We start from the raw sequence: 26,242 nt of genomic DNA on the forward strand, positions 1-26,242 counted from the left end.
CATAAATTTAGGAATCAAGATGTTAAAACAAAGTTTAGCTAATTGTTTTTATTACATGCTCGCCTTTTTTTTATTATTATTTTGGCATTTACTCAAGTTTTTCTAGGCAATTTGTAGTTTAGCTAATAATTTAGCAACATGCTAGTTTTTTTTGGCTCATTTAACATCTACTGAAGTGTTGGGGCTATTTTGAAGCTTAGCTAACTAAAATGATAGCCAAACATGCTAGCTTTTTCTTTCTTTTTTGGCAATTTGACATCTACTGAGATTTTTTGGGCTATTATTGAGTTTAGCTAAATATTTTTATTACATGCTCGCCTTTTTTGTTATTTTGGCATTTACTTAAGTTTTTAGGCTTTTTGTAGTTTAGCTAATAATTTAGCAACATGCTACCTTTTTTTTGGCAAATTTAACATCTACTGAAGTTTTGGGGCTATTTTGAAGTTTAGCTTTCTAAAATGTTATCTAAACATGCTAGATTTTTCTTTCTTCTTTTGGCAATTTGACATCTACTGAGATTTTTTGGTCTATTATTGAGTTTAGCTAATTATTTTTACTACATACTTGCCTTTTTATTATTTATTTATGTTTATTAGGCAATCTGTAGTTTAGATAATAATTTAGCAACATGCTAGACTTTTTTCCGCTAATACAGCAACTACAGGAGTTTTTCTTAGAATAATTTGGCATTTAGCTAATATTTTAGCAAGCCGTCATCTTCAGTGTTTTCAGTTATCAGCTTCAGCATTTTTAGCAATGAGCTTCAGTATTTCAGCTATCAGCTCTAACATCTTCAGCTTACAGCATTCACACTAGCATTATCACAAGTAATGCTACATATTTAGTTGACAGTTTTAAGATTTAAAAGCATGAACCTCAAACCTGTTCACTAGATAAATAAAAGTAAAGCAAACGAGAGAAAAAACCTTGTCAGGATATTTTATTTGAAAAAAGTTTCATAAAATTCCTTGTCAAATTTTCTTTACAATAATAGAACATAGCAAAAAAGATTTTAATGAAAGTGTTTGTTTTAGCAGTTGTGTAACATGACATTAAAAGGGTTTAAGAAGTTCCAGCTGTGGCTGTGCCCCCAGACTTCATAGCACCATGAGTGTTTAACAGTACTGACATTTTAACCCCTGCAGACAGAGAAACGTACAGGTCGGTACTGTTGAGAAGGCTTATCAAGTAACCAGTGTCACCTACTGTCCACACAGCAGATATTAATGTTGACACATATTGCAGCATGAAAAAGAAATGTTTTAACACATGATCTGTTTTTAAAAGCATTCAATCATCAGCCCCAGTTTCACATTTTTAAAAAGACTGCAATGAAGACACTCTTAAATACATACAAGATTCTATAACAGAATAAAAAACGCAGACAGCATCCTCTGCACATTTCTATCTACAAAGTCCTAAATGTGGCTATTTCCCACTCAAAAGCTACTGAAAAGAAAAATAAAGTAATCATCTGAGCATGATGGAGTGAGGTAAAGAGCTGAGCTGGTCCCTGACGCTTCCCTCACACGCTGCCTTGTTTTGGTGCGCCGCTGATGTCGGGAATATGATCTGCGAAGGACTGGGTCATCCACTGCCCGTCTGGAAGCTGGCCCTCCGCGGTGTGTGACGCGGTCGCCTCCTGCGCGCCTTCTGAACACGGAACAAACAGAGACTGAACTCCTCACATGAAATAAAAAAAAACCTGAGCTCCACTGTTTATGTTCTTTGATTTACTGTAATTTTTTAATTTACACAATAATTTCAGATCTTTTTCATGTTTTTCTGTCTGTTCCTGATTCACTATAATTTGTATTAAAAAGAAAATACTCAGAACTACAATTTTAATCTTAATTTTCTTTATATATGTCCTTCATCATCAGAAAAAAGCTACAAGAACATGTTAAAAACACATTTTCAGCAGAGTGGTTGCTCATATCGGCTAAAAAATGTGTTTGCAAACCTATCTTTACATATGAAACTAAAATAGATTATGATTGACTTAAAATCGTCACCCTTTTCAAGTAAATCAGCAGTGGTGTTACGTCCTGCTGCAACTTTTCCAGTCCTTCTGCTCACCTGGCAGGCGTGGCCAATCTGCCTTAATTGGCACCTGCTGGCTGTTTAAGACAGAGGAGGCCACAACGTTTCAGGCAGGTAGCAGAGCAGCAGGTTGGCTGCGTTTTAGCAGGTATGTTGCTGCTTTGTTTTGTTCTTTTTCTCCTCAGTAGTCTTACTCTGCTGGGTTTTGTTATTTTAGTTTAGGGTTGGACCTTGGTAGTCTTGATTTGCTGGCTCTGTTTATTTCTTTGTTGTTTTGTTTAGGTCATTAGTCGGCAACCTTTAAAAGTAAAAGAGCTGTTTGGGCTCATTTTCTACTGATCAAAATCTAGAAGGAGTCGCATAGTCTTACTTTAGCCTTTAAGAAATTTGGATTTGCATTCATGATCTTTTTTTAATAATAAATATGAATCATGTCTATTTTTGCTTATACACAAAAATATTTAAAGATCCTAGTATCTCTCAAAATTATTATTATTTTTTTGTCCTCGGCAGTCTTACTCTGCTGGGTTTTGTTATTTTAGTTTGGGGTTGGATCTTGGTAGTCTTAGTTTGTGGGCTTTGTTTGTTTGTTTTCTCTCTTTTTGTTTTCTTTGCATTCAACAGAAGCACAAATAACTTATTTTTCAAAATAAAAGACGCTCTGTTCCAAACAGGATCATCTCAGTGCAGCTCTAAACAGATAGTAACCAATGTTGTTCAGCATAAGATAATATGTGCTTTTAACTCATAAAAGATCAAACTTTTCACCAAAGTTTTCCATCTAAAATCTGTTCATTCTGGAGGTAGAGTTGAACAAACAAGACGTCTTCAGGTCAACAGGATGTAAAAACCTACATAGTTTATCATCTATGTGAACCTCAGACATCAATTAACTAATCTAAATTAAATAAATGCTAATTAAGTAATCCTTACTCAAAAAAAAATATATATTTTATTTTTATTTTTTTTCCTCTCTTTGTCCTCAGCAGTCTTACACTACTGAGTTTGTTATTTTAGTTTGGGATTTGGTAGTTTGCTGACTTTATTTGTTTTCTTTAGGTAGATTTTGGTGACTGACTCAGACGGTCAACATGTCTGGGTCAGCAGTCTCCATGACTTATTTTGTTTGGTCAAGGTTCCAATTCCCTTTTGGTTTGTCTTTCTGTTTGAACCAGCTCACTAATTATTTCATCTCAGGAGCAGAGGGATTCGTTTATTTAATAAACTGTGTTCCCTTTGTTCTTATTGGTGTCCAGTTTTTGTTTAACCCTGGGGGACGTCGCTGGTTACCTGTGTTTTCAGCGGACGAGAATGAACAGTGACCGTTGGTCTGGCCTTCCGCCTGGCCCCCCTCAGCCGTCTTCTCCACATATGCTCCCCCATAGGCATCTTCATAACCAGGATCATACTGCTCCTCCTTTATTGCCAGCCTCTTGGCATCCTCTGTCGTGGTGAAAAGGGAACCATTTTACTGGGATTGTTTTATGACCACCAGATGTCTTGTGAACTGGAACATCACACGCCCGTCTCAGTTGAGTCCAACATTACCTTTAGCTAACTGGAGGTCAAACGAGTAGTCAACCTCCTCAATCTCAGTGCTTCTTCGGATGCCCTTCAGCTGGTCTCTTAGCTCCCTGAGTTTGATGTAGAAGTGGACTTTGTCTTGAGCTCGTGGAAACTGGGCACAGCGGGCGCTGGAGGATGGCATCAGATACAGGGCCTGTACAACCAGAGGAACGCTGAGTCAGTCATTTCTAGCTTTGGAGTTGTCTGTGTCGAGATAAAAAAAGGAAATTTGATCAAAACTAGGGGTGTAACGGATCACGGATAATCCATGATCCGTACCCCCCCCCCCAACTCCTCCCCCCGGCACAGCTGCGTGCATTATTAAAATCAAGTGTCTGTCCACACCGAAAGCAATCGGTGTCGCATTCCTGCACTGTACACCGTCTTTGTTTGAATATGCGGCAATTTATCTAAAAGTCTGTTAACCTGAAGCTCCCGCCCTGTGTGGGAGGAGCTTCTGTCAAAAACCCGTCATGGATGACACGGATACTGAGAGATCGATGCACGTCTCCATGTCTGGGTTCAGAGCAGCAGCTGTCCTGCAGCCATCAGGGGAAGGCAGTACGGCAAGCCAAAAGGATCAAAAATCACCAGGAAAAGTGGGCATGGCAGCGCCTCACCTGCACATGTACTACAGATAGTAATAATTATTTAAATGTTCCCACAGTTAGTTTCAATACTTTTAATACCAAAAAATAATGAAAGTTTAATCTTAGCTTTTTTATTTAAAAATTCATTTGGACATTAGGATGAGGCAAAAGAATAATAGCATATTAATCGTTCTTTTCTCTGTTTTTATAGATTTGGTCTCCAGAAGTGTAAATGAGGCCAGAAACTAAATGTTTTATCATTTTGTTTGAGTTCAAATATATGTGGGAGTATATTTATGCTTTGAAGTACTTTATACATGTTTCCTCCAATATATAAAACTTTTAAAAAAAAGTAATTGTAGATTTTTATCTTGTTTTTTTACTGATCCCAAAAATGTGATCCGTTACACCCCTAATCAATGATGAAAGATTTCTGGCAAGGAAATGAGAATATCAATAAACGGGAAATTTAAATGTCATAGATGTAGACGGGCCAACTGTGTGAGAACTCACCACGTCACAGTCGGGTATCTTGTGTGGCTGCAAACCGAATTCCAGCTTTTGTGGTTTCTTCCCGAACAGCTCCCTGCAGAACATTTCATAGATACCTGCAACACAAACAGCTTAAACAGCCTGTCACAACCTTTACAACCAGTGCTCTGAAGTAACAGATGACTAACATTTTCCATTGAACACAGCTATGAGGGGCTTGTACTTCTTCAGCTTCTCCACCAGAATTTTGCCTCCTTCGCGTAACTCCTTGCTGAAGAAAAAGGAGAGAGAAAATGAGGCTTAAACAGTATTGCAGTGATATCTCAGCCGTGGTTTTGTCCAACCTTGAGAGGTCTTTGCTCCCTGGTGTTGCCCTGGCAACCATGTTGGTAAAGCCCATTTTGTACTTAACCGGTAGAGTTGTGTCGTGCATGTGGTTCAGCTGATCCTCAGTAAACCCCGATAGAAACAAGCACTTCCCTGAAAAACACAACTTTCTTAGGAAATATTGCTAAATTCAAACCCTTTAACACAGGAGCTCCAGTGTTTATCTTCTTTGACGTACTGTAATTTTTTAGTTACACACCGCTTTTCTCCTTCAAAATCTACTGAAATGATCGTGTTAATGGTTGAAAAGTTACAGTACGTCATACATTTTGTGTTTAAGCGTAAACGGTGATGCCTCAGGTGAGGCCCGGGGTAATTTCAATTTTATTGTTATTAATAACCCGATGTTATCTTACGCTCATTTCCAACTCGTATAATTTTGACAAAATATATTTTTACAGAGAGTAAAATATTGAAAGTTATTTAACGTTTAAGTTGATTTATTCTGGAATAATATTCCTGCCTTATTATTATTTATAATTATGTTCAAGGTACAGTTTTAAAGTTTTTTAAAATTAGGATTCTGCTAGCTTTTTGGACTGTGTTGTCATTTACTAAGATTTTTTAGCCTGCTTTGGAGTTTAGTTAATATATCAGCTACATGCTAGCCAGGTTTTATTTTTTGGCTGTTTTTCTTTTAGTCTTTTTTTATTCAGCTAATATTTCAACAACATGCTAGCTGTTTTTTTTCTAATTTAGGCTATTTTGGAATTTAGCTATTTTTTCAGCTACATGCTAGCTGTTTGGGTAACCTAAGTTGTTTTGTTTTTTTTGTTTTTTTTCCGGCTAATTTGACATTTAGCTAATATCAGTGGTTTCAGCTATCAACTTCAATGATTTCAGTAAGTAGCTTTATTGTTTCCAGCTATCAGCTTGAGTGTTTTTAGCTATTAATTTCAGCATTTTCAGCTATCATCACTAGCATCTTCAGCAGCCAAATTCAGCTTACAGCATTCACTCTATCATTATCACAGGTAATGCTATATATGTAGTTCATAATTATGTTAAAAAGTTATGCTTTTAAAAATGTAGTTTTAGTGTTCAATAAATGTTTATCCTGTTCGTCCCGCGACCTAAGGTGTGCTTTGGATTTTGCCCCCTTGTGTGATTGACTTTGACACCCCTGTGTTAAAGGGTTAAGGCAACATACAGAAAGTGTCATTTTGCGGCTAAATAATGAAAGTTATTATTAATATGCACATACTTCAAACCAACTTTTGAATGAAAACTCACAAAAATGATTCCCAGGACCTGGAAACCACCGGCCGATATAAGCTGCCATCAGTCCTGGATTGATACCAATCTGAAACCAAACCACATTCTGGTCAATCAGAACCCGTATGGAACCCACAATCACTATGTTAGTAATGAAATCTCACAATGACGTAGTCCAGGTTGTGATCCAGGAGGTCTGGCAGAGTCTTCTTCATGACCTCCTCCTCTGACATCCCTTTAAAGCGGTCCACTTTCCTCTTCACCTTCTTGAAGCTCTCGTCAATCTTCTCCTGCTTTCCGTCAGCCGATTTTTTGGGCTTTGGACCGGGTTTTGCTTTCGGTGCGTTTGGATCCTTGGGTGGTTTTGGCGCCTTGGGGACTTTGGGTGGCTTGGGGACTTTGGGTGGCTTGGGGACTTTGGGTGGCTTGGGTGCACGCGGTTCCTTGGGCTGGGCCGGTCTGCCCCTTTTCTTGGCCGGAGCTGTAATAGTGAGAAACAGGCTGGATCTCTAATGACATTTAAAGACTCAAGCTGCCGTCGGCAACAACCACTTTCAATGAAGAGTTTATGTAAAAGCATGGAATGCGCGGTTTGGGCTTCCAGATTCAAAACTCTAGTGTTCATGCGTCACTACTATTGACTGTATGAGTGAGAATTGGACATAGCAACCCCTCCCTTCTCCTGTTCCAAAACGAAGTACCTGCAGGTTTAAAGAAGGTCAAAGTTCCATAGACTTCCATTGAGAAACAGTTATTTCTCTGTCATTTCATTTATCACAATAATCATTCTTGCTCTGATGCTTTCTTCTTAACATCGTCTTGGTAATTCTAATTTTTTTTTAAATATATTTTTGTCTTTATTGCCAGTTATTCAAGTTATAAAATGACCAATCAGCAAAAGCATGTGGCCTCTGCTGGCTCCACCTCCAACGTTTGACTGACAGATTCTCTTGAGTTGCTGTCAGTGGGAGGGGCGTGGCCTTCCAACAAGCTCACTCATGATAGATGACAGTAGTTCCTCTAAAAGACTCAGACCGACTCAGATTGATCGCTGCAGATTGGTTACAATCGGTTCCAGTATGGCGGTAGACGTACCAGGAAGTGACGACGAAGCCTCTGGCTTGATTTTGTGAGGCCTAGACGTAATTTAATCCTATTGGGGACCTCAACGCTTGTTATGTCCAGTTCTTACTTATACAGTCAAAGGGTCTCTACTTGAGATTCTACAACCATATAATCTTACCACCTCTGTGTACAAAACGCACACGTTGAAAGTTAAATCAGTTAGGGACTCAGATTTGACAGTGATGTATGGATCACTGAAGTGCCAACTGTATGAAAATCAATCACAAAGGAGAAATTAATAATTGCACTTTGTGTCTGGCTGGAATTCTATGACACAAAATCTTTCAAAAATCTAAACTGAGCTGTGAAAGAACAATCCTGGAGTGAAATGTGCTAGATTTACACTGCTTACCCAGCTCCCTGCGGTCCTCATCGTCCCTTCACCTGTCTGTTACCCTGCCTCGCCTCTGCACCATGGGTGGCAGAGCCTTCAGCTGCTCTGCCCCCAGACTCTGGAACTGTCTTCCCCCTGATCTCAGAAACCTGGACTCTCCAACGACCTTCAAATCATGACTCAAAACTTTCCTTTTCAGGCAAGCTTATTTATAGCATCTTCTGTTCTCTGTTTAATACCTCTACACTTTAGTTTTAACTTATTTGTTTTACTTGTGTGTTCTTAGCTGTCTTATTGTTAAGTGACCTTGAGAGCCTGAAAAGCGCTTTTAAATTAAATGTATTATTATTATTATTATTATTAACATCATATGTTAATAGAATTTACTTTTTGTACATTCTTGAACATGTCACATGCCTGAAGTGAATGTAGCATAAAAGTTCCTGTTGATAACGTTCAAAATCAACAACAATTTGAGTTAATCCCTTATTAGCAATTAATATTTTAGTCAATGTCACTAAAATCTACTCAAGAAACCAAAATTGTACTAAATTGTTGTCACTAGCTTTTAAAAAATGTCCATTAAAATTAGAAAGTGTCTACTTGTACATAATTTTTGGAAAGTGTGCGGCCAGTGCTGAACTATTTTCTTGACCCAGAGGAAGGGTTAAGGTTAGATTAGGGTTTGGGTTAAACCATCAAACGGTTCCTGAGCGCAGCTGTGTCTGCAGCTCACCGCTCCTCCAGGGGATGGAGCAAATTTCAAGAACCTAGGAGAATGACAGCTAATGTGACTTTAACTTGAAGTTTAATTTTAAACAGGTGTGGCCAGAAACCAAATCCAGCCTTCGACGCACTTAGAATACTTGCAGCAATGTGCACCAACATGAATTTCCATCAGTTTTTAAGCTGGTTGCACATGAACATCTGCGACTAATATCAACCTATAAATGAAGGCTGCAATATTCCTGCTTTTGACTCAAGCAGAAAGAACAACGCTTCATCAGAAGATGCGGTTCTGTTGGAGCTTTAGAGACTTCCATCTTTCAAAGCAACTTCCTATTACAATAATAAAAGCTTTTCATCTAAGGCTTGATTTCTAAAACTATACGTAAATGCCACACAACTAGAGGAGAAATATTTTAAAATCTCAGCAGTACGTTTGACTAGATTTGTTGGTTCCATCTGATCCGTGGTGCCGTCCATGTGTGCCGCGGCTGGCTCTGCAGGCCGACTCTCTGGGTGGGGAAACTGGTAGTTGGGGTTGAAGTTGGAGTACTGGGCTTGGAGAGCTTGGAACTGCTGGGCGGACTGAACCCTGTGGTGAACAGATACCAATCATAAAGGCACATTAGAGTACATCAAACACATTAAAAGGGATTTGGTTCAAAGTATGTAAATTAGTGCTTGCTCTTTTTGCTTATTGGTGTTCAACCTTTACTGTTTTAAGAACAGACAAGATAAATATGTTAATCTGAGCACTTGAAAGATGAAGTCTGAATGTGTGACCATTGTCTCTCCTTGTCTTAACAAAGTCTAAATGAGTAGGGCTTTGATTATCAGTCTGATTAAAAATAATCACATTCTTTAATCCACAAATGAACACTTGTGCAAATACTGAGCTGGTTAGGTGATCATTTAGCAGAATTGGTCAGTGTTATACATGTAATAATAGTATTTTCTCCACACCACCATTTTCTTTCTGTAGAATTTACTTTGTTAGACAGCTGCTCTCGACGAGATGCTCAACAACACATTTTTACAACTTTTATTTAATTGTATCTAGAATTCAGATCAATTCCCAAAGGAGATACTGAAATAAAAAGGTTTTGTTAGATATTTTATGTCATTTGTAATTCTTGTTTAGGAAAGGGAGGGGGGGATTGATTTAACTGCCGCTCAACCAAATGGTGGGAAACATTTAGAAAACATGTTTTTAAAAATATTGATTGTGTGTAATACTCCCCAAGGTACCAGAACATTTTTGGTAATTTGATTTTTAGAAAAAGAAAAGAAAAAAAAAAACTTTTTTTTTTTTTTTTTACAACTTTAAGTTTTAGAAAAAAACAAGTTCTAGTTAGTAACCATTACTTTTTTTGTAACTTCAATTTTTTTCACAGATCCCTTAAGTATTCTTAGAAAAAATATTTATCTTTTTACTTCAATTAATTTTTTTTTTAACATAGATGTCCCTTCAGGGGCTCTGTTCTATGGCAATAAGCAGCAGAAAAAAAACTTTTATTTATGTTTTTTTTTTTCTTTTTTGGGGAGTTAAAGGCTTAAAATTGAAAATCAAATTTGGTGTGAAAGTTCAGATCTTTTACTTGTCATTCATATTGCGCAACATGATTTCTAGTGATGCAGAAGTGAATAAAACTGAGCACAGTCATCCAAAAACTTAACTTCAGTGAGTCGATCAACGCACACATTCATAGTTATACTGTAATAACCACACAGATCCTCACCAAGCAACACGTTTGATAGTTCATTATCACACAGTTTAATGGGAAAAAGAAAGGATTAAAAGTCAAGCCAAGGCAAAAGGTGCACATGCTTTCATCCATCAACCCTTTTATTAATGTTTATGCTCTATCCGCTGTGGTGAGCAGGCAGACTCACCACTGGTGGAGATACTCCGGGGACACAACAGGCAGAGATCCATTCATCTTTTCGTCCATCTTTTGGCTGGCTTTGACTTTTTCACAATAATCAGCATGCAGGTCGATCAATCATGTGTGAGGGGTCTACAAAATATGCGTCATCGTTACAGCCTGCGCTGAATGCAGGTGCTATGCTACTGACGGCCTGAGAGAAAACATCCCAACTAAAACAAACGGCTGGACTCAGATCACACATTTATGATTAGTTTATAGCGCTAAAAACACAGCACAAGATCCTAGCTTACATTCTACTTTTAGGCTAATTACCAAGCTAATATAAATGAATTTAAAATAACAGCCCAGAAGTTTTTCAAACATTTAAATTAAAGCAGTTTTGACATTTAGTTGAAACCATTTCATGTTCATTTCAGAAACGGAATCTAAGTTAAGCTAATGTTAGCATAAAGCTAGCAGGCGGGCTAACTTGGTACGGCTGAATGGTTTTGCTTCCCATTTAATTTCCTCGAGACAAACTGTACATGTTTGACTGTCATTCATAACCCCAAACATACCTGGTTCAATCAGGTCAAATCCGAGCTCGTTTCTGCTGTGGAAACAGTTGTAACACACATCGACTCCTCAGATTGCGGCGCTACGGAGGCAACAAAGAGGTGACAACAGAGCCGGTCAACTTTGACACCGGAAGAGTCCAAGTCACACATATAGGGGTGCGCAAGAAAACTCTACGTTAGTGTTCAGTAAATTATTACAGCAGAGTTGTTTTTCAAAGCTATACAGTGGTGAAAAAATGTTTTATAAATTAAGAGTTTTTGTAGGTATTCTTTGTTAAGCAAACAAAAGAAAATAAAAAAGAGTGCGACTCACCGAAACGAGTAATGGTTTAAGCCGTTCGACTTTTAAACTTTGGAAGACTGCTTTGTATTGGCGGCTATGTGCTTTAAATTTGGCACTTTAAAAATGTGTTCAGAAAAAAACAAAAATAATGGACGTGTTCCCAATAAAAACATATTAATTAATGGTTTATAAGTGGTTGATCCTATCTACTTGTATTAAATAATATTCATAGATTAAACAGATTTCTTGAATATGAATCCAAATATGCAAACCTCTTGTAAAATTGCTTAAAAATCCCTAATACATGCCAATTTTGCAAACATTTTCCTTTTATCTTTTTATTTGCACATTTAAACTGAAATAGGAGGATAAAAATATTTAGTGTGTTGCTAAAATATGAGCTAAACTCCAAATATCCTCCCAAAAAACCCTCAATAGATGCCAAAAAGCTAGCTTGTTGCTTGAATAAGTTTATTAAATTTAATAAATTAAATCAAATTTATATTAAATGTATATGGCACCTTAAAATGACCTTAGTCAAACAAGGCGCCGCACATTCAAAGTTCAAAGAACAGTAAAATCACAGCTAAAAAGTTAAAAACAGATAAAAATAGAAATAAATTACATTGCATAAAAGCATAAAAACGCCAGATAAAAACAAAGATAAAACAATAAAACACACCAGCAGAGCAGAGTCTCATACTGTCAAATTCCTGGCGGTAAAAATGGGTTTCAAGAAGTGTTTTAAAATGGACAGTGAGGACGCCTGCCGAATGCTCAGTGGTAAAGCGTTCCACAGCTTCAGTGCACAGATTGAAAACGCTCGTTCCCCCCTGAGCTTCCTCTTGGACCTCGGTACCTCCAGGTGCAGCTGATCAGCTGACCTGAGGCTCCGGGTCGGGGTGTAGGGACAGAGAAGCTCAGAGAGGTACGGCGGTGCACAGTTGTTCAAAGATTTAAAAACAAATAAAATAATCTTCAAATGAATTCTAAAATTCACAGGCAGCCAGTGAAGGGTAGCCAGGATGGGGGTGATGTGGTCCCTCTTACGCGCTCCAACCAGAACCCGAGCTGCAGCGTTCTGGACCAGCTGGAGACGTGAGAGGGATGACTGGCTAGCTCCAAAATAAAGAGAGTTACAGTAATCCAGCCGGGATGTGATAAAAGCATGGATTACTGTCTCAAAATGATGTTTAGATGAAAATGGTTAGACCTTCACCAGCTGCCTCAGATAAAAGAAGCTGGATTTTACCACTGACCTGACTTGACCATCAAGTTTAAAACCACTGTTGCCCGGAAAATGTCATTAAAAACCCTCAACAGTGCAGATTCTGTCCTGTGAAGTTTTAAAACCAGACTGGAACTTCTCCAGGACATCGTTTTCGGTTAAAAAAGACTGCATCTGAAGGTAAACCAAGGGTAACCTTGAGATGGGCCTAAAATTGTCTAAAACAGAGTTGTCAAGGTTTGGCTTTTTAATCAAAGGTTTAATAACAGCATGTTTGAAACTTGTGGGTACCACACGCGTTGAATACTAGAAGAACTCCAAAATAGTCCAAAAGATTCCTCAGTAAACTAAATTAGTCAAAAATGTTGCTAAAATAGAAGCTAAACTCTAAATTAGCCTAAAAAACCTCAGTAGATAGCAAATTAGCTAAAAATGTTAGCATGTTGCTAAAATAGAAACTCTAAATTAACCTTAACAAACCCTTGTAACAAATTAGCTAAAAACGTTAGCATTTTGCTAAAACATTAGCTAAACTGAAATTTTTCAAAAATTACGATAAAAGATGAAAAATTAAATATATATAAAGACTTGTTGCTAATCTACTTACAATTTAGAAATTTGAAGACTTTCTTATTCATTTCCTATGGGGCATTTTTTGCTCAAAATATGCCCTATATATATATATATATATATAGCTATAGTTTAGGGAAACCAAAAATATAAGCATTAATATCCTGAATGAGCTAACGAATGCTTACTCAGCATTCACACAATAATACATTTTCTTGGTTGAAAAGCTGCATCTGTCTTATTTGCTATCTCCATATGAATGACTAAAGTAATCAGTTTACCAGTTGTGCTATCAAATAAATTGTATTCTAAACCTTTATAGTCCATTAAACCAACCTTCTGCAAGTTTATTCTAATCTGAAAACTAACGACATGAAGTCAGTTTGAACTTTTACTCATTTAGAAACTTTTGAAGATTTTTTTCTTCATTTCACTCTTAACTGTTTAACACCTGAGGCATCGTCTGTGACGCTTGAACACAAAATCTTTAACATACTGTAACTTTTCAAACGTTAACACAAAGATTTCATCTGATTTTCTCCTTCAGAATCCACTGAAAATGACTGTGTCAACAGTTGAGTATTTTCAGTAAATCAAAGAACATAAACACTGGAGCTCCGGAGTTAAAGGGTTAACCTGTTAACTATAGACCACAGAGAACGTCTAGAGCTCGATGTAGGTGACACAGAGACAAATAACAAATCAAACGTATACTGGATTACATTTCTGGATTTATTAATGCTGCACAAGAAAGTAATAACAAATTATAACAACAAATTCTTAGGGTTCGGGTGAAGGACTTTTCTTCACAACTGAAAAAAATGAGGTTATCAAGTTCAAAATAAATAATTAAAAACATCAGGTACAAAATGCAATAGACATTATTAAAACAATAACAACAATTCATGCGTGTAAACAAAATGAAGTGTTGAATTACAGCCTGAGAATCAGTTCAGCTCTTGGCGTCCAATCAGGAGATTTTTCCCTCTTTGATGAACACGATCCAAGTTTAAGAGGTCCTCGACTGGGTCGTCTTCAGACATGCCTGCAGAAGTCGTTTCTGCAAAAGGTCACATCACGGAGGAACTACGCTGCTTTAGATGCAAACTTAACAATTCCTACATCTTTCTCTTTTCAGTACATGGTAAAAACTGACATTTATTACAGAATGTCTCACTACCTGAGTGCCGAGGCAAACTGGTCCCTCAGCTGCTTTGTCCCAGTTCTGAGTGCAGCCCAGCACAGCTTTCATACTCTGGATCCACTTGTTCTTCTTTAATTGAGAGCCTCTTTGCATCCTCTGAAAAATATGATCATGTTCATATTAGTGAGGCGTCATGCTCGAAAGGGAGTCGAAAGTTGATTCTTTAGGAGTTTTTTTTTTTTTTTGCCTACTGGTTTACACCTAATGCGATTTGCAATCACCGACACGTCAATGGTTATGATGTGATGTGAGGTCCTGCGGCGCGATTTGAGCCAGGTAAGCTCAAATATCTGACCAATCAGAGACTCAGCTTTGGGCGCGTTAAGTGACTCAATCAGCGGATGGATTACACGGCTGATCGATCCAAGCGATCCCATCCATTCTCTTAACCTGCAGTATCTCTTTGGAGCCGTGGGATTGGCTGAAGGCGGAGTACACCTGGGGAGGTCTCCAGCCTGTTGCCAGGCAGACACAGAGCTGCTGCGGGGAGGCAGCCTGCTCGGGTCTCCTTTAATTTTAGGATATGTTTTGTATTTTTCACGAGACAATAATAAAGAAGATCCTCAGATTGTATTCTTATTTTTCCCTTCAAGTTTTTAAACTGTTAATTAAAAAGTTTTGGTATTTATTGATTAGATCGATTTCTAATTTATCAATGAATTACAAAGATACTGGAATTTTACACATGAAGAGGAGCAGAAAAAGGAAAAACATGTTATAGGCCCTGTCATTTAATTTTTTAGAACAATGAATGAAAAGCTTAAGAAATAAAAACTAATCACAACAAAAGAACTAGCATGCTAACATTTGATTAAAATATTGCAGAAAAGAATGGTTTGTAATGGAATAAAAGTAAAAAAAATTTAACTCAAAGACTTCCCCTGAATACACTACACCATGTGTCAGAGTCAAGGCCCGCGGGCCGGATCCACTTATATTGTTATTAATGACCCGATGTTATCTTGTGCTCATTTCTAACTTGTATAATTTTGACAAAATATATTTTCATGTAGAGTAAAATATTGAAAGTTATTTAAGGTTTAAATTGATTTATTCTGGAATAATATTCCTGACTTTTTATTATTCAGAATTATGTTAAATTTAGTTTTAAAAATTGTCATTCTGCTAGCTTTTTGGACTATTTTTGCGTTTACTAAGATTTTTTAGGCTATTTTGGAGTTGGCTAATATTTACATGCTAGTTGTTTTGGGTAATTTGGGCTTTTTTCCGTTTCTTAGGGTATTTTGAAGTTTGGTATTTTTTTCAGCTACATGCTAGCTGTTTAAGCTAACCTATTTTTTTTTTATTCTTAGGCTAATTTTGCATTTAGCTTATATTTTAGCTGGCTACCAGCTTTTTTGTTTTCAGCTATCAATTTCAGCATCTTCAGCTGCCAAATTCAGCTTACAGCATTCACACTAGTATTATCACAGGTAATGATATATATCTAGTTCAGAATTATGTTAAAAAGTTATTTTTAAAGTTTTAAAAATGTAGTGTTCAATAAATGTTTATCCTGTTTATCCTAAGGTGTGTTTTAGATTTTTGCCCCCTTTTTTGATTGAGTTTGACACCCCTGCACTACACATTAGCATTTTTTTAACACAAACCATTATTTTTGCAAAGTTATGTTAAAAGAAAGAGTTTAAAGAGATGATTCTTTATCAGGAGTCAAATCAAAATAATTCACTCCCGAGAAAGAATCAGAGTCCGTCACTAGTTGATGTATCTGTAATCTGAACAGCATAAAACCGCATACATACATGCATATATACTTTTTTAATTGTGTTTTTATCTGGAGAGTAAAGTCTACAACAAACCTTTAGCGAGCTGCAGGTCAAAGGAGTACTGTGTCTCCATCACCTCGCCGCCGGGGACCAGGCCTTTCATCTGATCCCGCAGGTCCTTCAGCTTGATGTAAAAATGCACCTTATCTTGTGCACGTGGAAACTGTGCACAGCGGGGGCTCGATGACGGCATTAAAAAGCAAACCTATAAAAGCCGGCAATGAGAGGATTTTCAACAATACTGGCTCAGAGTCCAGGCAGTCCAAAGCTCCAGCTTTCACATACCGTTTGAGTCTCTGGGATCTTGTAGGGCTGCAGCCCAAAGTCCAGATTTTTGGCTTTCACACCAAAGATTTCTTTGCAAAAGATTTCATAAATGCCTAGAAAAAGAAGTACATTTAAAAGTGTTACATCCAAACCTTCTGTATTGATCGCTTGTTGAGTAAATGCTTCAGGCACAGATTGACAAAAAATTCATCGACTGAATAGTTTTACCTTTGCCATTAAAAGCTGCTATTAATGGTTTGTATTTTTGCAGCTTTTCAAGTAACTGTCGACCTCCTTCACGAATCTCCTTACTGAGACAATAATAACACATTAACCAGAGAAACAGTCCAATTCTTTAACCCATACATTCCTAGATGAGCCTCTGATCCACTCTACTGTAACCTGCTGTTTGAGCTGAAGAACAGAACGCTGACTGGAGAATCATGTCGGTTTGTAATAAACAGAACATTAGTGAGGTGTGAGACTGCAGAAGGATGGAGTAAAGTGCAGAGACCAACGTGCAGGTAGAGGGGAGATGGATGTGTTCTGAAGCTCCACATGCACCCAGCCAGCAGAGCCAAGAGAGCCCATAAGGTTTAGAAGTGGGTAGAAAATGTGGGTCCCCATTTGGTTTGTCTGCAACTTCTGTGGTGGCTACACCTGTGTTTGCACACATTAGCTTAGGTGGGCACTCAGTGGGTTGGCTCGCTACACTAGCCAGCTGCCTGGTGGACAGTGGAGCATGCTAGCAAGCTCCATTGTAGCGAGCTAGCAAGTTCCGCTGTATCATGCTAGCAAGCTCTGCAGTATTAAGCTATCGAGCTCCGCTGCAGCGATCTAGTAGAAATCTCTGCTGAATGGAGCTAGTGAGCTCTGCTGTAGCAAACTAGCAAGCTAGCAAGCTCCAGTGTATGTATCAAGCTAGCAAGGTCCGCTGTAGCGAGCTAGTGAGGTTTGCTGTAGCGTACTTTGATGTAGCGAGCTAGTGAGGTCTGCTGTAGCGTACTTTGATCTAGCGAGCTAGTGAGGTCCACTGTATTGAGCTAGCAAGCGGCGCTGTAGTGAGCTCCACTTTAGTAGGCTAGCGACTTCCGGTATAGCGATCTAGCAAGCTCTACTCTAGCAAGCTAGCAAACTCCATTGTCCCCTGGGTGGCTGGCTAGCGTAGCAAGCCAACCCACTTAAGGCAAGGTGGGCAAACACAGGTGGGGTCTACATTTCCTGTCCACTTTTAAACCATATGGGCCCACCTGGGCTTGTTGGCTGGGCAACTGCGAGCAAGGATAGAAGGAAATGAAACAAGAGGAAAAAACACGTCAAAACATCAGAAAAACAGACGGAGATGATGAAGAACATGAAGTCTTATTGCACACAGAGCGTGAATACTGACTCCAGTCTGCAGTCTACAATATGCTGTTCCAAAGCCACTGTGTCTCTTTGGGCCAACAGTAAAGCAGAGATTCAAGTTCAGGACCCATCAGTAAACAGATACCCTCCACCCTTCACTGTAGTAAACTCAACTAGAAACTACCAATAAATGTGAGGTAGCAACATTGAGAGCAGCAGACAGCCTGGTTTCTTCCTGACCTGGAGAGGTCCTTGCTTCCCGGTGTGGTCCTCTCGACCATGTTGGTGAAGCCGATGCTGTACTTCTCCGGCAGGCTCTGATCGTGCATGTAGTTGAGCTGCTGTTCAGTCAGACCAGACAGAAACAGACATTTCCCTGGACACATCAGAGAGAAAAAAGACTAAAGCTGCTCACAGTTTATTAAAATTACAACATAAATGCTTGTTTTCTATAAACCACTGATTATTGGTTTATTGCTGCTCTGATAAAAAAAAAACGTGTCAAAGTCACAGCCTGGGGGCCGGATCCGGCCCTCCAGATCATTTTATTTTATTGTTATTGTTATCTTGTGCTTATTTCTAACTTATATAATTTTAACAAAATATATTTTTATGGAGTGTAAAATATTGAAAGTTATTTAAGGTTTAAGTTGATTTATTCTGAATAATATTCCTGTCTTTTAATAATAAGAAGTTACAGTTTTAAAAATTAGCATTCTGTTAGCTTTTTAGACTATTTTTGCATTTTCCAAGATTTCGTAAGGTATTTTGGAGTTAAATTCATATTTCAGACACATGCTAGCTGTTAGGCTACTTTGGGCTTTTTTTCTTCTGAAGGAGAAAAGCGGCTCACACATCTACTATCAGAATCAGAATTATGTTAACGGTAATGGTAATAGTAAATCAAAGAACATAAACACTGGAGCTCAGCTGTTAAAGGCTTATAATGAATCCAAGGTTGTGTCAGAATTTCCTCCTTTCTACCTAAAACAGTGTATAAGGCATTAGCCATGTGTTTGGGCTCACCAAATCTACAATTCTAAAATCCAGTGACCTGGAAATCTCCCAAAAGTCTCTGCGTGCATCAATGCTCACTAGATTGGTGAATATAGACCACAATGCATTGTGTTTTACCTACTTTTCATTAGAAAAAATGTGTGTAAATGTACTTTTATAAACCAAACAGTGCAGGAGTTTGAAAATGACATCTATCAAAATTGAATTTCAACATACAGAAATGATTTCCCGGGTTTGGGTAATGGTGTCCTTTGAATGCTGACAACAGTCCTGGATTAATACCAATCTGAGGAGAAAAAGAGAGGTGTGATTTATACGTAAGGAGAATGACAACATGAAAAAACTGCAATGATGAACCTACTATCAAAATATCCAAATCATAGGTGATGACGTCGGGCAGAGTTTTGGCCATGACTTCTTCCACTGACATGCCGTTAAAGCGGTTCAGAGTCCTCTTGGCTTTTTTGGCGGCTTCGATTTCATTCTCCGCTTCAGGAGTTTCTTCCTCCGTCTGCTGCTTGGAAGGTCGACCTCTCTTCTTCTTCACTGGAGTCACAGCTGAAGCAGAAACAACAAAGTCTTACAAACATTCCCCTCTTTGTACTATGTGTGCAGGGTAAAACACGTCTGCTCAAAAATAAAACCCAGAGAAGCTCATTTACGTGGAGGTACATCAGAAGGCTCAGTCTTGAAGTGAATACTCGGTCCTCCCTGCTGTACTGTATACTGATGCTGGGGGGGCAGCTGGGATGGGGGCTGCTCCTGCATCTGATAGTGGGGGTAACTCAGAGCTGAAGGGTGATGTTGAGAGTGCTGCTCAGCGTGAGTCTGCTGCTGGGATTGATGGTAAGGGTGGTACACGGCTGAAGGATGATGTTGGTGCTGCTGCGAGTGGAGCTCGGCGTTCGGCTGCTGCTGATGGTACGGGTGATACAGGGCTGAAGGATTCTGCTGTGGCTGAGGGTAGAACTCGGATGAGGTTTGTTGATGCTGCTGAGGATGGTGCAAAGCTGAAGGAGGATAATGGTGCTGAAACTCTGATGCCGGTCGCTGCTGGGGGTTCGGCGCTGAAGCCTGATGTTGGTACTGATGCTCCCGGAAGCTCTGCTGGCAGGGCTGCACCTGGTTGTGGTTGGAGGGTGGAGGATAGATGCTGTAGCGTGGTTCTTGATGAAGTGACGGACCGCAGTGGACGGGCTGCTGTCTCATCACAGACTCCTCAGTTGGATTTTCAGAATAAAAGTCCATGCTGCGATATGGATCTCCACTCTGTTCCTCAAGTTGATGCTGATCATACTGGTAACTACAAATGAAGAGAACAAAGAAAAACATAAATTCCCCTTCTAGTTTTTAGAAAAAAATAGCTCAATAACTCAAACCTGTTGTGAGATTATAAAAATGCTTTTTACATTTTTGAGATTTCTTTAGATAAGGCACACCATAGTTTATACAATTACAATCTCACCGTGTATGATTAAAGAGACAAGTCAATATTGATCATTTTGACAGTTTATCTTGTGTTTACAAGTTAAAAAAAATCATTCTGATTTAAATGTTTTATGCTTTTAGTTATAGTAGAACGGTAATAAAGACAGGGGAACTGTTAGTCATTAAAGTTAAATCCAGCCAGCTCAACAATATTGGCGCATTTAAAGGTTATTCTAATAAAAGCTGTAAATTAAAATCACCTATATTTAAAAAAAAAACACACACATTTCTGAGCGAGGAGAGCTAAGAAAAGGTTAAGCTAACATTTCGCCTGTCTTTTTTTCCCTTTTTTTTTAAGCGTTGAGAATAATAGTTGTTGCTTAAAGAATCCATGCACTCTTTACAAATAAAAAAATACAAACTGTAGATATATAGGCTCTTACCTGTCGTACATTGTGTCAAGGTTTGGAATAAGCAGGAAACTGCTAAAAAACAAAGACCATTAACATTGTTGGAGGTAACTGGTTGCTTACCGCCCCCTCGCGTTAATAAGGCGTACTGCACACAAAAACCGGTTTTTCTCTCGGCTTAAAAGGTTCCGTTGTACTTTTGCTTTGGTCTCAAACTAACAATACAAATCCTATATTTATAATCGTTTTTATTCATTAGGAATCATTAGGAAATTCCTAGAATAAGTTGTAGCCCGTGTGTTTAGATGTTATCGCGAGGCGGCGCGATTTTCAAAGGTATTCAAAACAACTATACGGGTTTAATGCGTAGAAGAAGAAGTCAGCCGAAGATTATATATTTTGAGACGCTGGCCACTCCCAAGATCCAAATCCTGTTGTTAACATTTAACCGTAAAAAGTATATATATATTTTTAATTTAGATATAACAACAGAAATATATAAAAGTCGGAAGCGGGATTTTGATATCAAAGGAAAGATCAATTGAAACTGGTAAAAACCATTAAAAAAAAAAAGAGTGAGAGCTCTGTACACATGCTTGTGTTAGCTAAGCAATGTCACCCTGCTTGTGTTTGTGATTGTAGGTTGTGGAAGAGAATCAAGGAAGCGGTTTATATCAAATTGTTTTTTGTATTGGTAAAGGTACGGTTTTATTTCCCCATTATTGGTAAAATTATAGAAGATTTTTCATTGATTAGACCCGAAACCACTGCTGGTTCATTAGAGTATTAGCTATTCATTCACCATACTGTAGGAGGAGGATATGTAACACAATGCTCATTATATATACATGTAGCCTACTATAAGGAATTTAAGATTTCAGGAAACCTGGCATCATTTGGTAACGATAGCTTGTTTAGGAAAAAAATCGTGGTTGGAGTTTTGTTAATGTTCAGTTAAGCAGTTCAGTTGTATTTTTTTTGTCACCTTAGGGCTCATCAGTAATGCCTATTTATCAAAACAGCTTTATGTGACCAAGCTTTATGCATGGTGTCACCATTTAAGCCTGTTGTGTGATTCTGATGCTGAATTTCCCCACAGGCGGAGTTGGTTCCTTTGAGGTGGTAAAGATGCCGGCCGGGGTGTCATGGCCTCGATACCTGAGACTGCTTGGAGCCAGTGTTCTGGCCATGTTTGCCGGGGCACAGGCTGTACACCAGTACTACCTGCCAGATCTGGTTAGTGACAAACTAATATATATATTCATTTGGTAACTGATGTGGGGATTCATCCAGAATACATTTTCACTTAAGACATTTCTGGATAGCTATCATTTGCAGAATGGGCACAAATTGCCAAAATGTTTTACTCATAATAAATTAGGGATATTGTAAAAGAGTTTAACGGATGTCATATTCACAGAGTTTGTTTCACGTCCCAGATTTTCAGAATTGGGGGGCAATAGACCCTTTTCACACGACGTCGCACAAAATGACAAGAGTGTGAAGTGACTTCCAGTTTACGAGTTTAGAACGGCAAAGCTGACAATTGAACGCTGTTTAAAGCAATTTATGCAAATAATACAAGGTAATCTTACCAATTGTAACCAAATTCGTACAATACTTATGTTCTGTATTCTAAACGAAGGTTACAGGAACTTTATTGAATGCTGCTGGTTTGATTATGAAGGTCATTCAGATTTAATTCTTCAAATTCAGGAGTCTGCAGCCTGCAGCTCCAGATCCACATGTGTCTCTTTTATCTCTCCATTGTGGCTCCTTGTCAAACATAAAATAAGTCATGGAGACTGCTGATCCAGACATGTCGACTGTCAGAGTCAGCAGCTCCTGATAATGGCTGACTAACCAAAACTACCTAAAGAAAACAAATAAATAAAGCCTGAAAACTAAGACTACCAAGATCCAAACTAAAATAACAAAACCCAGCAGAGTAAGACTGCTGAGGACAAAGAGTGGGAAAAGAACAAAAATAAATAAAAATAAAATAGCATTTCTTAAAGTAAGAATTACTTAATTTATTTATTTATTTAATTTAGATTAGTTAAATGTATAAATTGATGTCTGAGGTTCACATAGATGATAAACTATGTAGGTTTTTACATCCTGTTGACCTGAAGACGTCTTGTTTGTTCAAATCTACCTCCAGAATGAACAGATTTTATATACAAAACTTTGGTAAAAAGTTTGATCTTTTATGAGTTAAAAGCACATATTATCTTATGCTGAACAACATTGGTTACTAGTTGTTTAGAGCTGCACTGAGATGATCCTGTTTGGCACAGAGCAACTTTTATTTTCAAAAGAAGTTATTTGAGCTTCTGTCAAACATGAAAAAAAAAATTCAAAAACAAATTTTAAGATATGCTAGTTTCTTCTTAGATTTTGACGAAATCACTATTTGTCACTATTGGCCCTGTCGGCATTTTGTCTGACGTCATTGTGAAAAGGTCTGTTGTATTGGGGTGATAGATGCGCCTCATTTTATGTTTTCCACATAAATGTCTCTCATGCAAAGATTTCTAAAATAAAAACATTTTTAATGTGGCACCAATTTCAGCATTCTTTGGGATTTAAAAGCACATATTACCAGCAAGTCATTCATCATTCAAACAGACACGACGTGACGTAACAGACGAGCAGCTCCACCTGGTCACAGCACCTTCAGGTTGGTAGTAGACAGTCAGGTGTTGCAGGTGAACTTGAGTCTCAAAGTGTCATCAGCTGACTAACATCCAGACTCAGAACTACAGTCAGAGTTTGTGAGACCAGCAGTGGAGCCTCAGACCACAACCATGACCAGAACCTAATGACCTCTGACCTCAGACTTGGTTTAGCAAACGCCACACAGCTGCAGGCCGTTTACCAGATGTGAGGGTTCTAGGATTTACAGACGAACCATTCACAACAGACTCCACCGCTTTGACTGGAATGACAGATGGCTGTCACAGGTGAGACACCACCGTGAACGTTTGCAGTACAACACCAAGTGACCTGGACAATGCAGCAATGGTCTACCGTCCTGTTCAATGATGAGTGTAGGTCACCTTTTACAGAAATTATGGTCGTCAGTGTTGATGGAGAAGGCGAGGTGAGCGACACTCCGAGGTCAACATGGTCTCCAGGGTTGGCTTTTGTAGAGGACGAGCAACAGTCTGGGCAGGCATCACCAGCCAGAGCTAAACAGATCGGGTTCTTGTAGACCAGAGGTGTCAAACTCAAGGTCTCACGAGTCAGAGTCCTACCTGTTTTCCAACCAAACTGTCATTGAAGCTCCTGATTGGCCAAACACACCTGATCCAGGTCATCAGCAGCAGATAAGGCAGAGATTCTGGAAAACCAGCAGGAGGCCTTGAGTTTGACACCCCTGTTGTAGATGAACCAGTCACTGCAGATTCTGACCTCAGAGACATGATAGAACCATCATCACCCCCAAATCCACCAGAACACCCCTGACTTTCTGTTCATGGATGATAATTCTCCTCCACATGCTGCCAGAATGATCACAGCTGGACTTCAGGAAGTGGCTCATATTACCAACAATGACCTCTGACCTGAACCCCATAGAGCAGGGGTGTCAAAACCAATCGCACAATCCACAATCCAAAACACACTTTAGGTCGTGGGCAGAACGGGATAAAAATTGATTGAAGACTCCAAAACTACCTGTGATGATACTAGTGTGAATGCTGTAATCTGAATTTGGCTGCTGAAGATGCTAGTGCTGATAGCTGAAGATGCTGAAACTGATGGCAAGAAAAGCTGAAGCTGATAGCTGAAATCACTGAAGCTGATAGATGAAAACGCTGAAGCTGATAGCCAGCTAAAATATTAGCTGAATACCAAATTAGTCTAACTTAGGTTAGCCACAACAGCTAGCATGTAGCTGAAATATGAGCTAAACTTCAAAGTAGTCACAAAAACATCTTAGTAAATGCCAAACTAGACTAAACAGCTAGCATTATGGAAATTTTTAAAACTTTAAAATTGTAACTTTTCAACATAATTATGAATAATAAAAAGGCAGGAATATTATTCCAGAATAAATCAACTTAAACCTTAAATAACTTTCAATATATTACTCTCCATAAAAATATCATCCATCCATCCATCTTCCTGACCGCTTTGTCCCTTTCGGGGTCGCGGGGTGCTGGAGCCTAACCTGGCTACTGATGGGCGAAGGCGGGGTACACCCTGGACAGGTCACCAGTCTGTCTCAGGGCCTCAATCACTCACACATCCACTCTCACATTCACACCTAGGGGCAATTTAGAGTCACCAATTATTCTATGAAGCATGTTTTTGGATGGTGGGAGGAAGCTGGAGTCCCCGGTGAAAACCCACGCATGCACGGGGAGAACATGCAAACTCCACACAGAAAGGTCCCAGCCGGGATTTGAACCGGGGCCTTCTCGCTGTGAGGCAAGAGCGCTAACCACTGCGCCACCGTTTGTCAAAATTATATAAGTTAGAAATGAGCACAAGATAACATGGGGTTATTAATAACAATAAAATAAAATGCTCTGGAGGGCCGGATAGAATTACCCAGAGGGCCGGATCCGGCCCCTGGGCCTTGACTTTGACACACGCTATAGAGCACGTCTGGGTCCAGTTGAAGTAGAGACTTGACGCTCAGAACCCCAAGTGACATGCAGAACTGCATGTAGCTCTTGTTGAAGAGAGGAACACCTCAGAACATCATCATGAGTCTGAGGATCAGTGTTATTGCAGCAAATGGTGGAAAAACATGTTTTTGACATGGTCAGTGTTTACTATTTGGGACTATTTTTATTTTTGTCTCAATTTTGGAGATCATAAATATCAACCTAAAAAAAATCATGTTTCTTCTCATTTATTAATAAAAAAATCACAGGAAACTTTTATGTATTTCATAAAAATTCAGACCAAATAGTAAATAACAATATCCCTAACTTATTGTTAGTAATGTATTTATATTATCTTCTGGTGATTTAGTTGTTTGTCTATAAAAGTGTATATTACCATTCTAAAAAAAAAACAAGATTCACATTTTACTTGTCAGAATTCAGTTTTCCGTGAAGGCATCATTTGATCATAAAAAAGCAGGCGTTTGTCTTTATGAATTGCTTCGTTTTGTTTTAACATCGCTCTCTTTTTCTCATATTTCAGAGTATTCCAGAGGTCCCACCCAAACCTGGAGAGCTCCAGACTGAACTCCAAGGATACAAGATAAGAGAACAAGCTGCTGCTACCATCGAGAAATTCAAAAAAGGAGAAAATGTGGATCAATGAAATATTCTGAGAGGTGGACTGTGGGTTCAGCTGTTTGCTCAAATGTGCCTTGGAGAAGTACAAGTGTTTTAAAGACTCAAGGGACTCTTCTTGCTGCTTTAAATGAGAAAAAAACGAGTTGACATGCAATTTATGAGCATGTGAGCAGCCTGTTTGACACGATGATCTTTAATTTGATAATTTAATGTCAGTTCACCTTTATCTGTCTTGAATAATATAAGGAAAGATTCCTCAGTAATATATGTAATAATTAAACTCTAAGTATATCAATGTTTATAAATAAAAAGAAACACCAATTTTGTTTGACAGTTAGAAAAATATCTAAAGTTGGAATATTTTGTTTATATATTGCATCATTGTAAATAAAGAATATTTTAATATGTTTGTTTTTGTTCTTGTTTATGAGAAACGTTACATTTTTGGCATACCTATAGAAATAACTCGGAGACCCTAAGTTTGGCGCATGCGCAGTGGCCCCCGTGTTCCCTGGA

The 26,242-nt window shown here is 38.5% G+C and overlaps 3 protein-coding genes across 8 annotated transcripts; 1 reads left to right on the forward strand and 2 right to left on the reverse strand.

Annotated features, from left to right (window-relative positions):
* Positions 1-923: 923 nt before the first annotated feature.
* On the reverse strand, positions 924-11,074 carry LOC112151960 (G/T mismatch-specific thymine DNA glycosylase). 2 transcript variants are annotated; one of them, XM_024281117.1, is made up of 11 exons: positions 10,925-11,074; positions 10,372-10,496; positions 8,913-9,070; positions 6,458-6,774; positions 6,312-6,381; positions 5,036-5,171; positions 4,880-4,962; positions 4,713-4,807; positions 3,592-3,763; positions 3,334-3,486; positions 924-1,653 (listed from the first exon to the last, which is right to left on the reverse strand). In XM_024281117.1, the coding sequence occupies exons 2-11, from the start codon at positions 10,428-10,430 to the stop codon at positions 1,526-1,528; spliced, it is 1,371 nt and encodes a 456-aa protein (XP_024136885.1). In that variant the 5' UTR covers positions 10,431-10,496; positions 10,925-11,074; the 3' UTR covers positions 924-1,525. The 2 variants fall into 2 exon arrangements, with proteins under 2 accessions (XP_024136885.1, XP_024136886.1); XM_024281118.1 differs by lacking the exon at positions 10,372-10,496 and having other exon boundaries at positions 10,925-11,058.
* On the forward strand, positions 2,125-26,071 carry lg6h12orf73 (linkage group 6 C12orf73 homolog). 4 transcript variants are annotated; one of them, XM_024281120.2, is made up of 4 exons: positions 20,858-21,015; positions 21,108-21,165; positions 21,565-21,701; positions 25,629-26,071. In XM_024281120.2, the coding sequence occupies exons 3-4, from the start codon at positions 21,594-21,596 to the stop codon at positions 25,749-25,751; spliced, it is 231 nt and encodes a 76-aa protein (XP_024136888.1). In that variant the 5' UTR covers positions 20,858-21,015; positions 21,108-21,165; positions 21,565-21,593; the 3' UTR covers positions 25,752-26,071. The 4 variants fall into 4 exon arrangements, with proteins under 4 accessions (XP_024136890.1, XP_024136888.1, XP_024136891.1 ...); XM_024281122.2 differs by lacking the exons at positions 20,858-21,015; positions 21,108-21,165 and adding an exon at positions 2,125-2,191; XM_024281123.2 differs by lacking the exon at positions 21,108-21,165 and having other exon boundaries at positions 20,859-21,015.
* LOC112151959 (G/T mismatch-specific thymine DNA glycosylase) lies at positions 13,719-23,548 on the reverse strand. Of its 2 annotated transcripts, none has more exons than XM_036212175.1 (10): positions 23,528-23,548; positions 19,290-19,930; positions 18,989-19,185; positions 18,844-18,913; positions 17,851-17,986; positions 16,492-16,574; positions 16,282-16,376; positions 16,030-16,201; positions 14,186-14,305; positions 13,719-14,065 (listed from the first exon to the last, which is right to left on the reverse strand). In XM_036212175.1, exons 2-9 carry the CDS (start codon positions 19,873-19,875, stop codon positions 14,211-14,213), a joined length of 1,434 nt encoding a protein of 477 aa, XP_036068068.1. In that variant the 5' UTR covers positions 19,876-19,930; positions 23,528-23,548; the 3' UTR covers positions 13,719-14,065; positions 14,186-14,210. The 2 variants fall into 2 exon arrangements, with proteins under 2 accessions (XP_036068068.1, XP_024136884.1); XM_024281116.2 differs by lacking the exon at positions 23,528-23,548 and adding an exon at positions 20,499-20,781.
* Positions 26,072-26,242: the final 171 nt, after the last annotated feature.

This window comes from Oryzias melastigma, linkage group LG6 (assembly GCF_002922805.2).
Source record: "Oryzias melastigma strain HK-1 linkage group LG6, ASM292280v2, whole genome shotgun sequence".
NCBI lineage: Eukaryota > Metazoa > Chordata > Actinopteri > Beloniformes > Adrianichthyidae > Oryzias > Oryzias melastigma.

Coding starts and splice junctions, on each gene's coding strand:
- LOC112151959 (XM_024281116.2), bottom strand. Junction 16,377..16,491: donor AGCAGCTTTTAATGGCAAAG/GTAAAACTATTC, acceptor TTCTTTTTCTAG/GCATTTATGAAATCTTTTGC. Junction 14,306..16,029: donor TGACCTGCAGCTCGCTAAAG/GTTTGTTGTAGA, acceptor CATATTTTTCAG/AGGATGCAAAGAGGCTCTCA.
- LOC112151960 (XM_024281117.1), bottom strand. CDS start 10,430: ATGGACGAAAAGATGAATGGATCTCTGCCTGTTGTGTCCCCGGAGTAT. Junction 6,775..8,912: donor ACCAACAAATCTAGTCAAAC/GTACTGCTGAGA, acceptor TCACTATTACAG/CTCCGGCCAAGAAAAGGGGC. Junction 6,382..6,457: donor ACAACCTGGACTACGTCATT/GTGAGATTTCAT, acceptor GTTTGGTTTCAG/ATTGGTATCAATCCAGGACT.
- lg6h12orf73 (XM_024281122.2), top strand. CDS start 21,594: ATGCCGGCCGGGGTGTCATGGCCTCGATACCTGAGACTGCTTGGAGCC. Junction 21,702..25,628: donor AGTACTACCTGCCAGATCTG/GTTAGTGACAAA, acceptor CTCATATTTCAG/AGTATTCCAGAGGTCCCACC.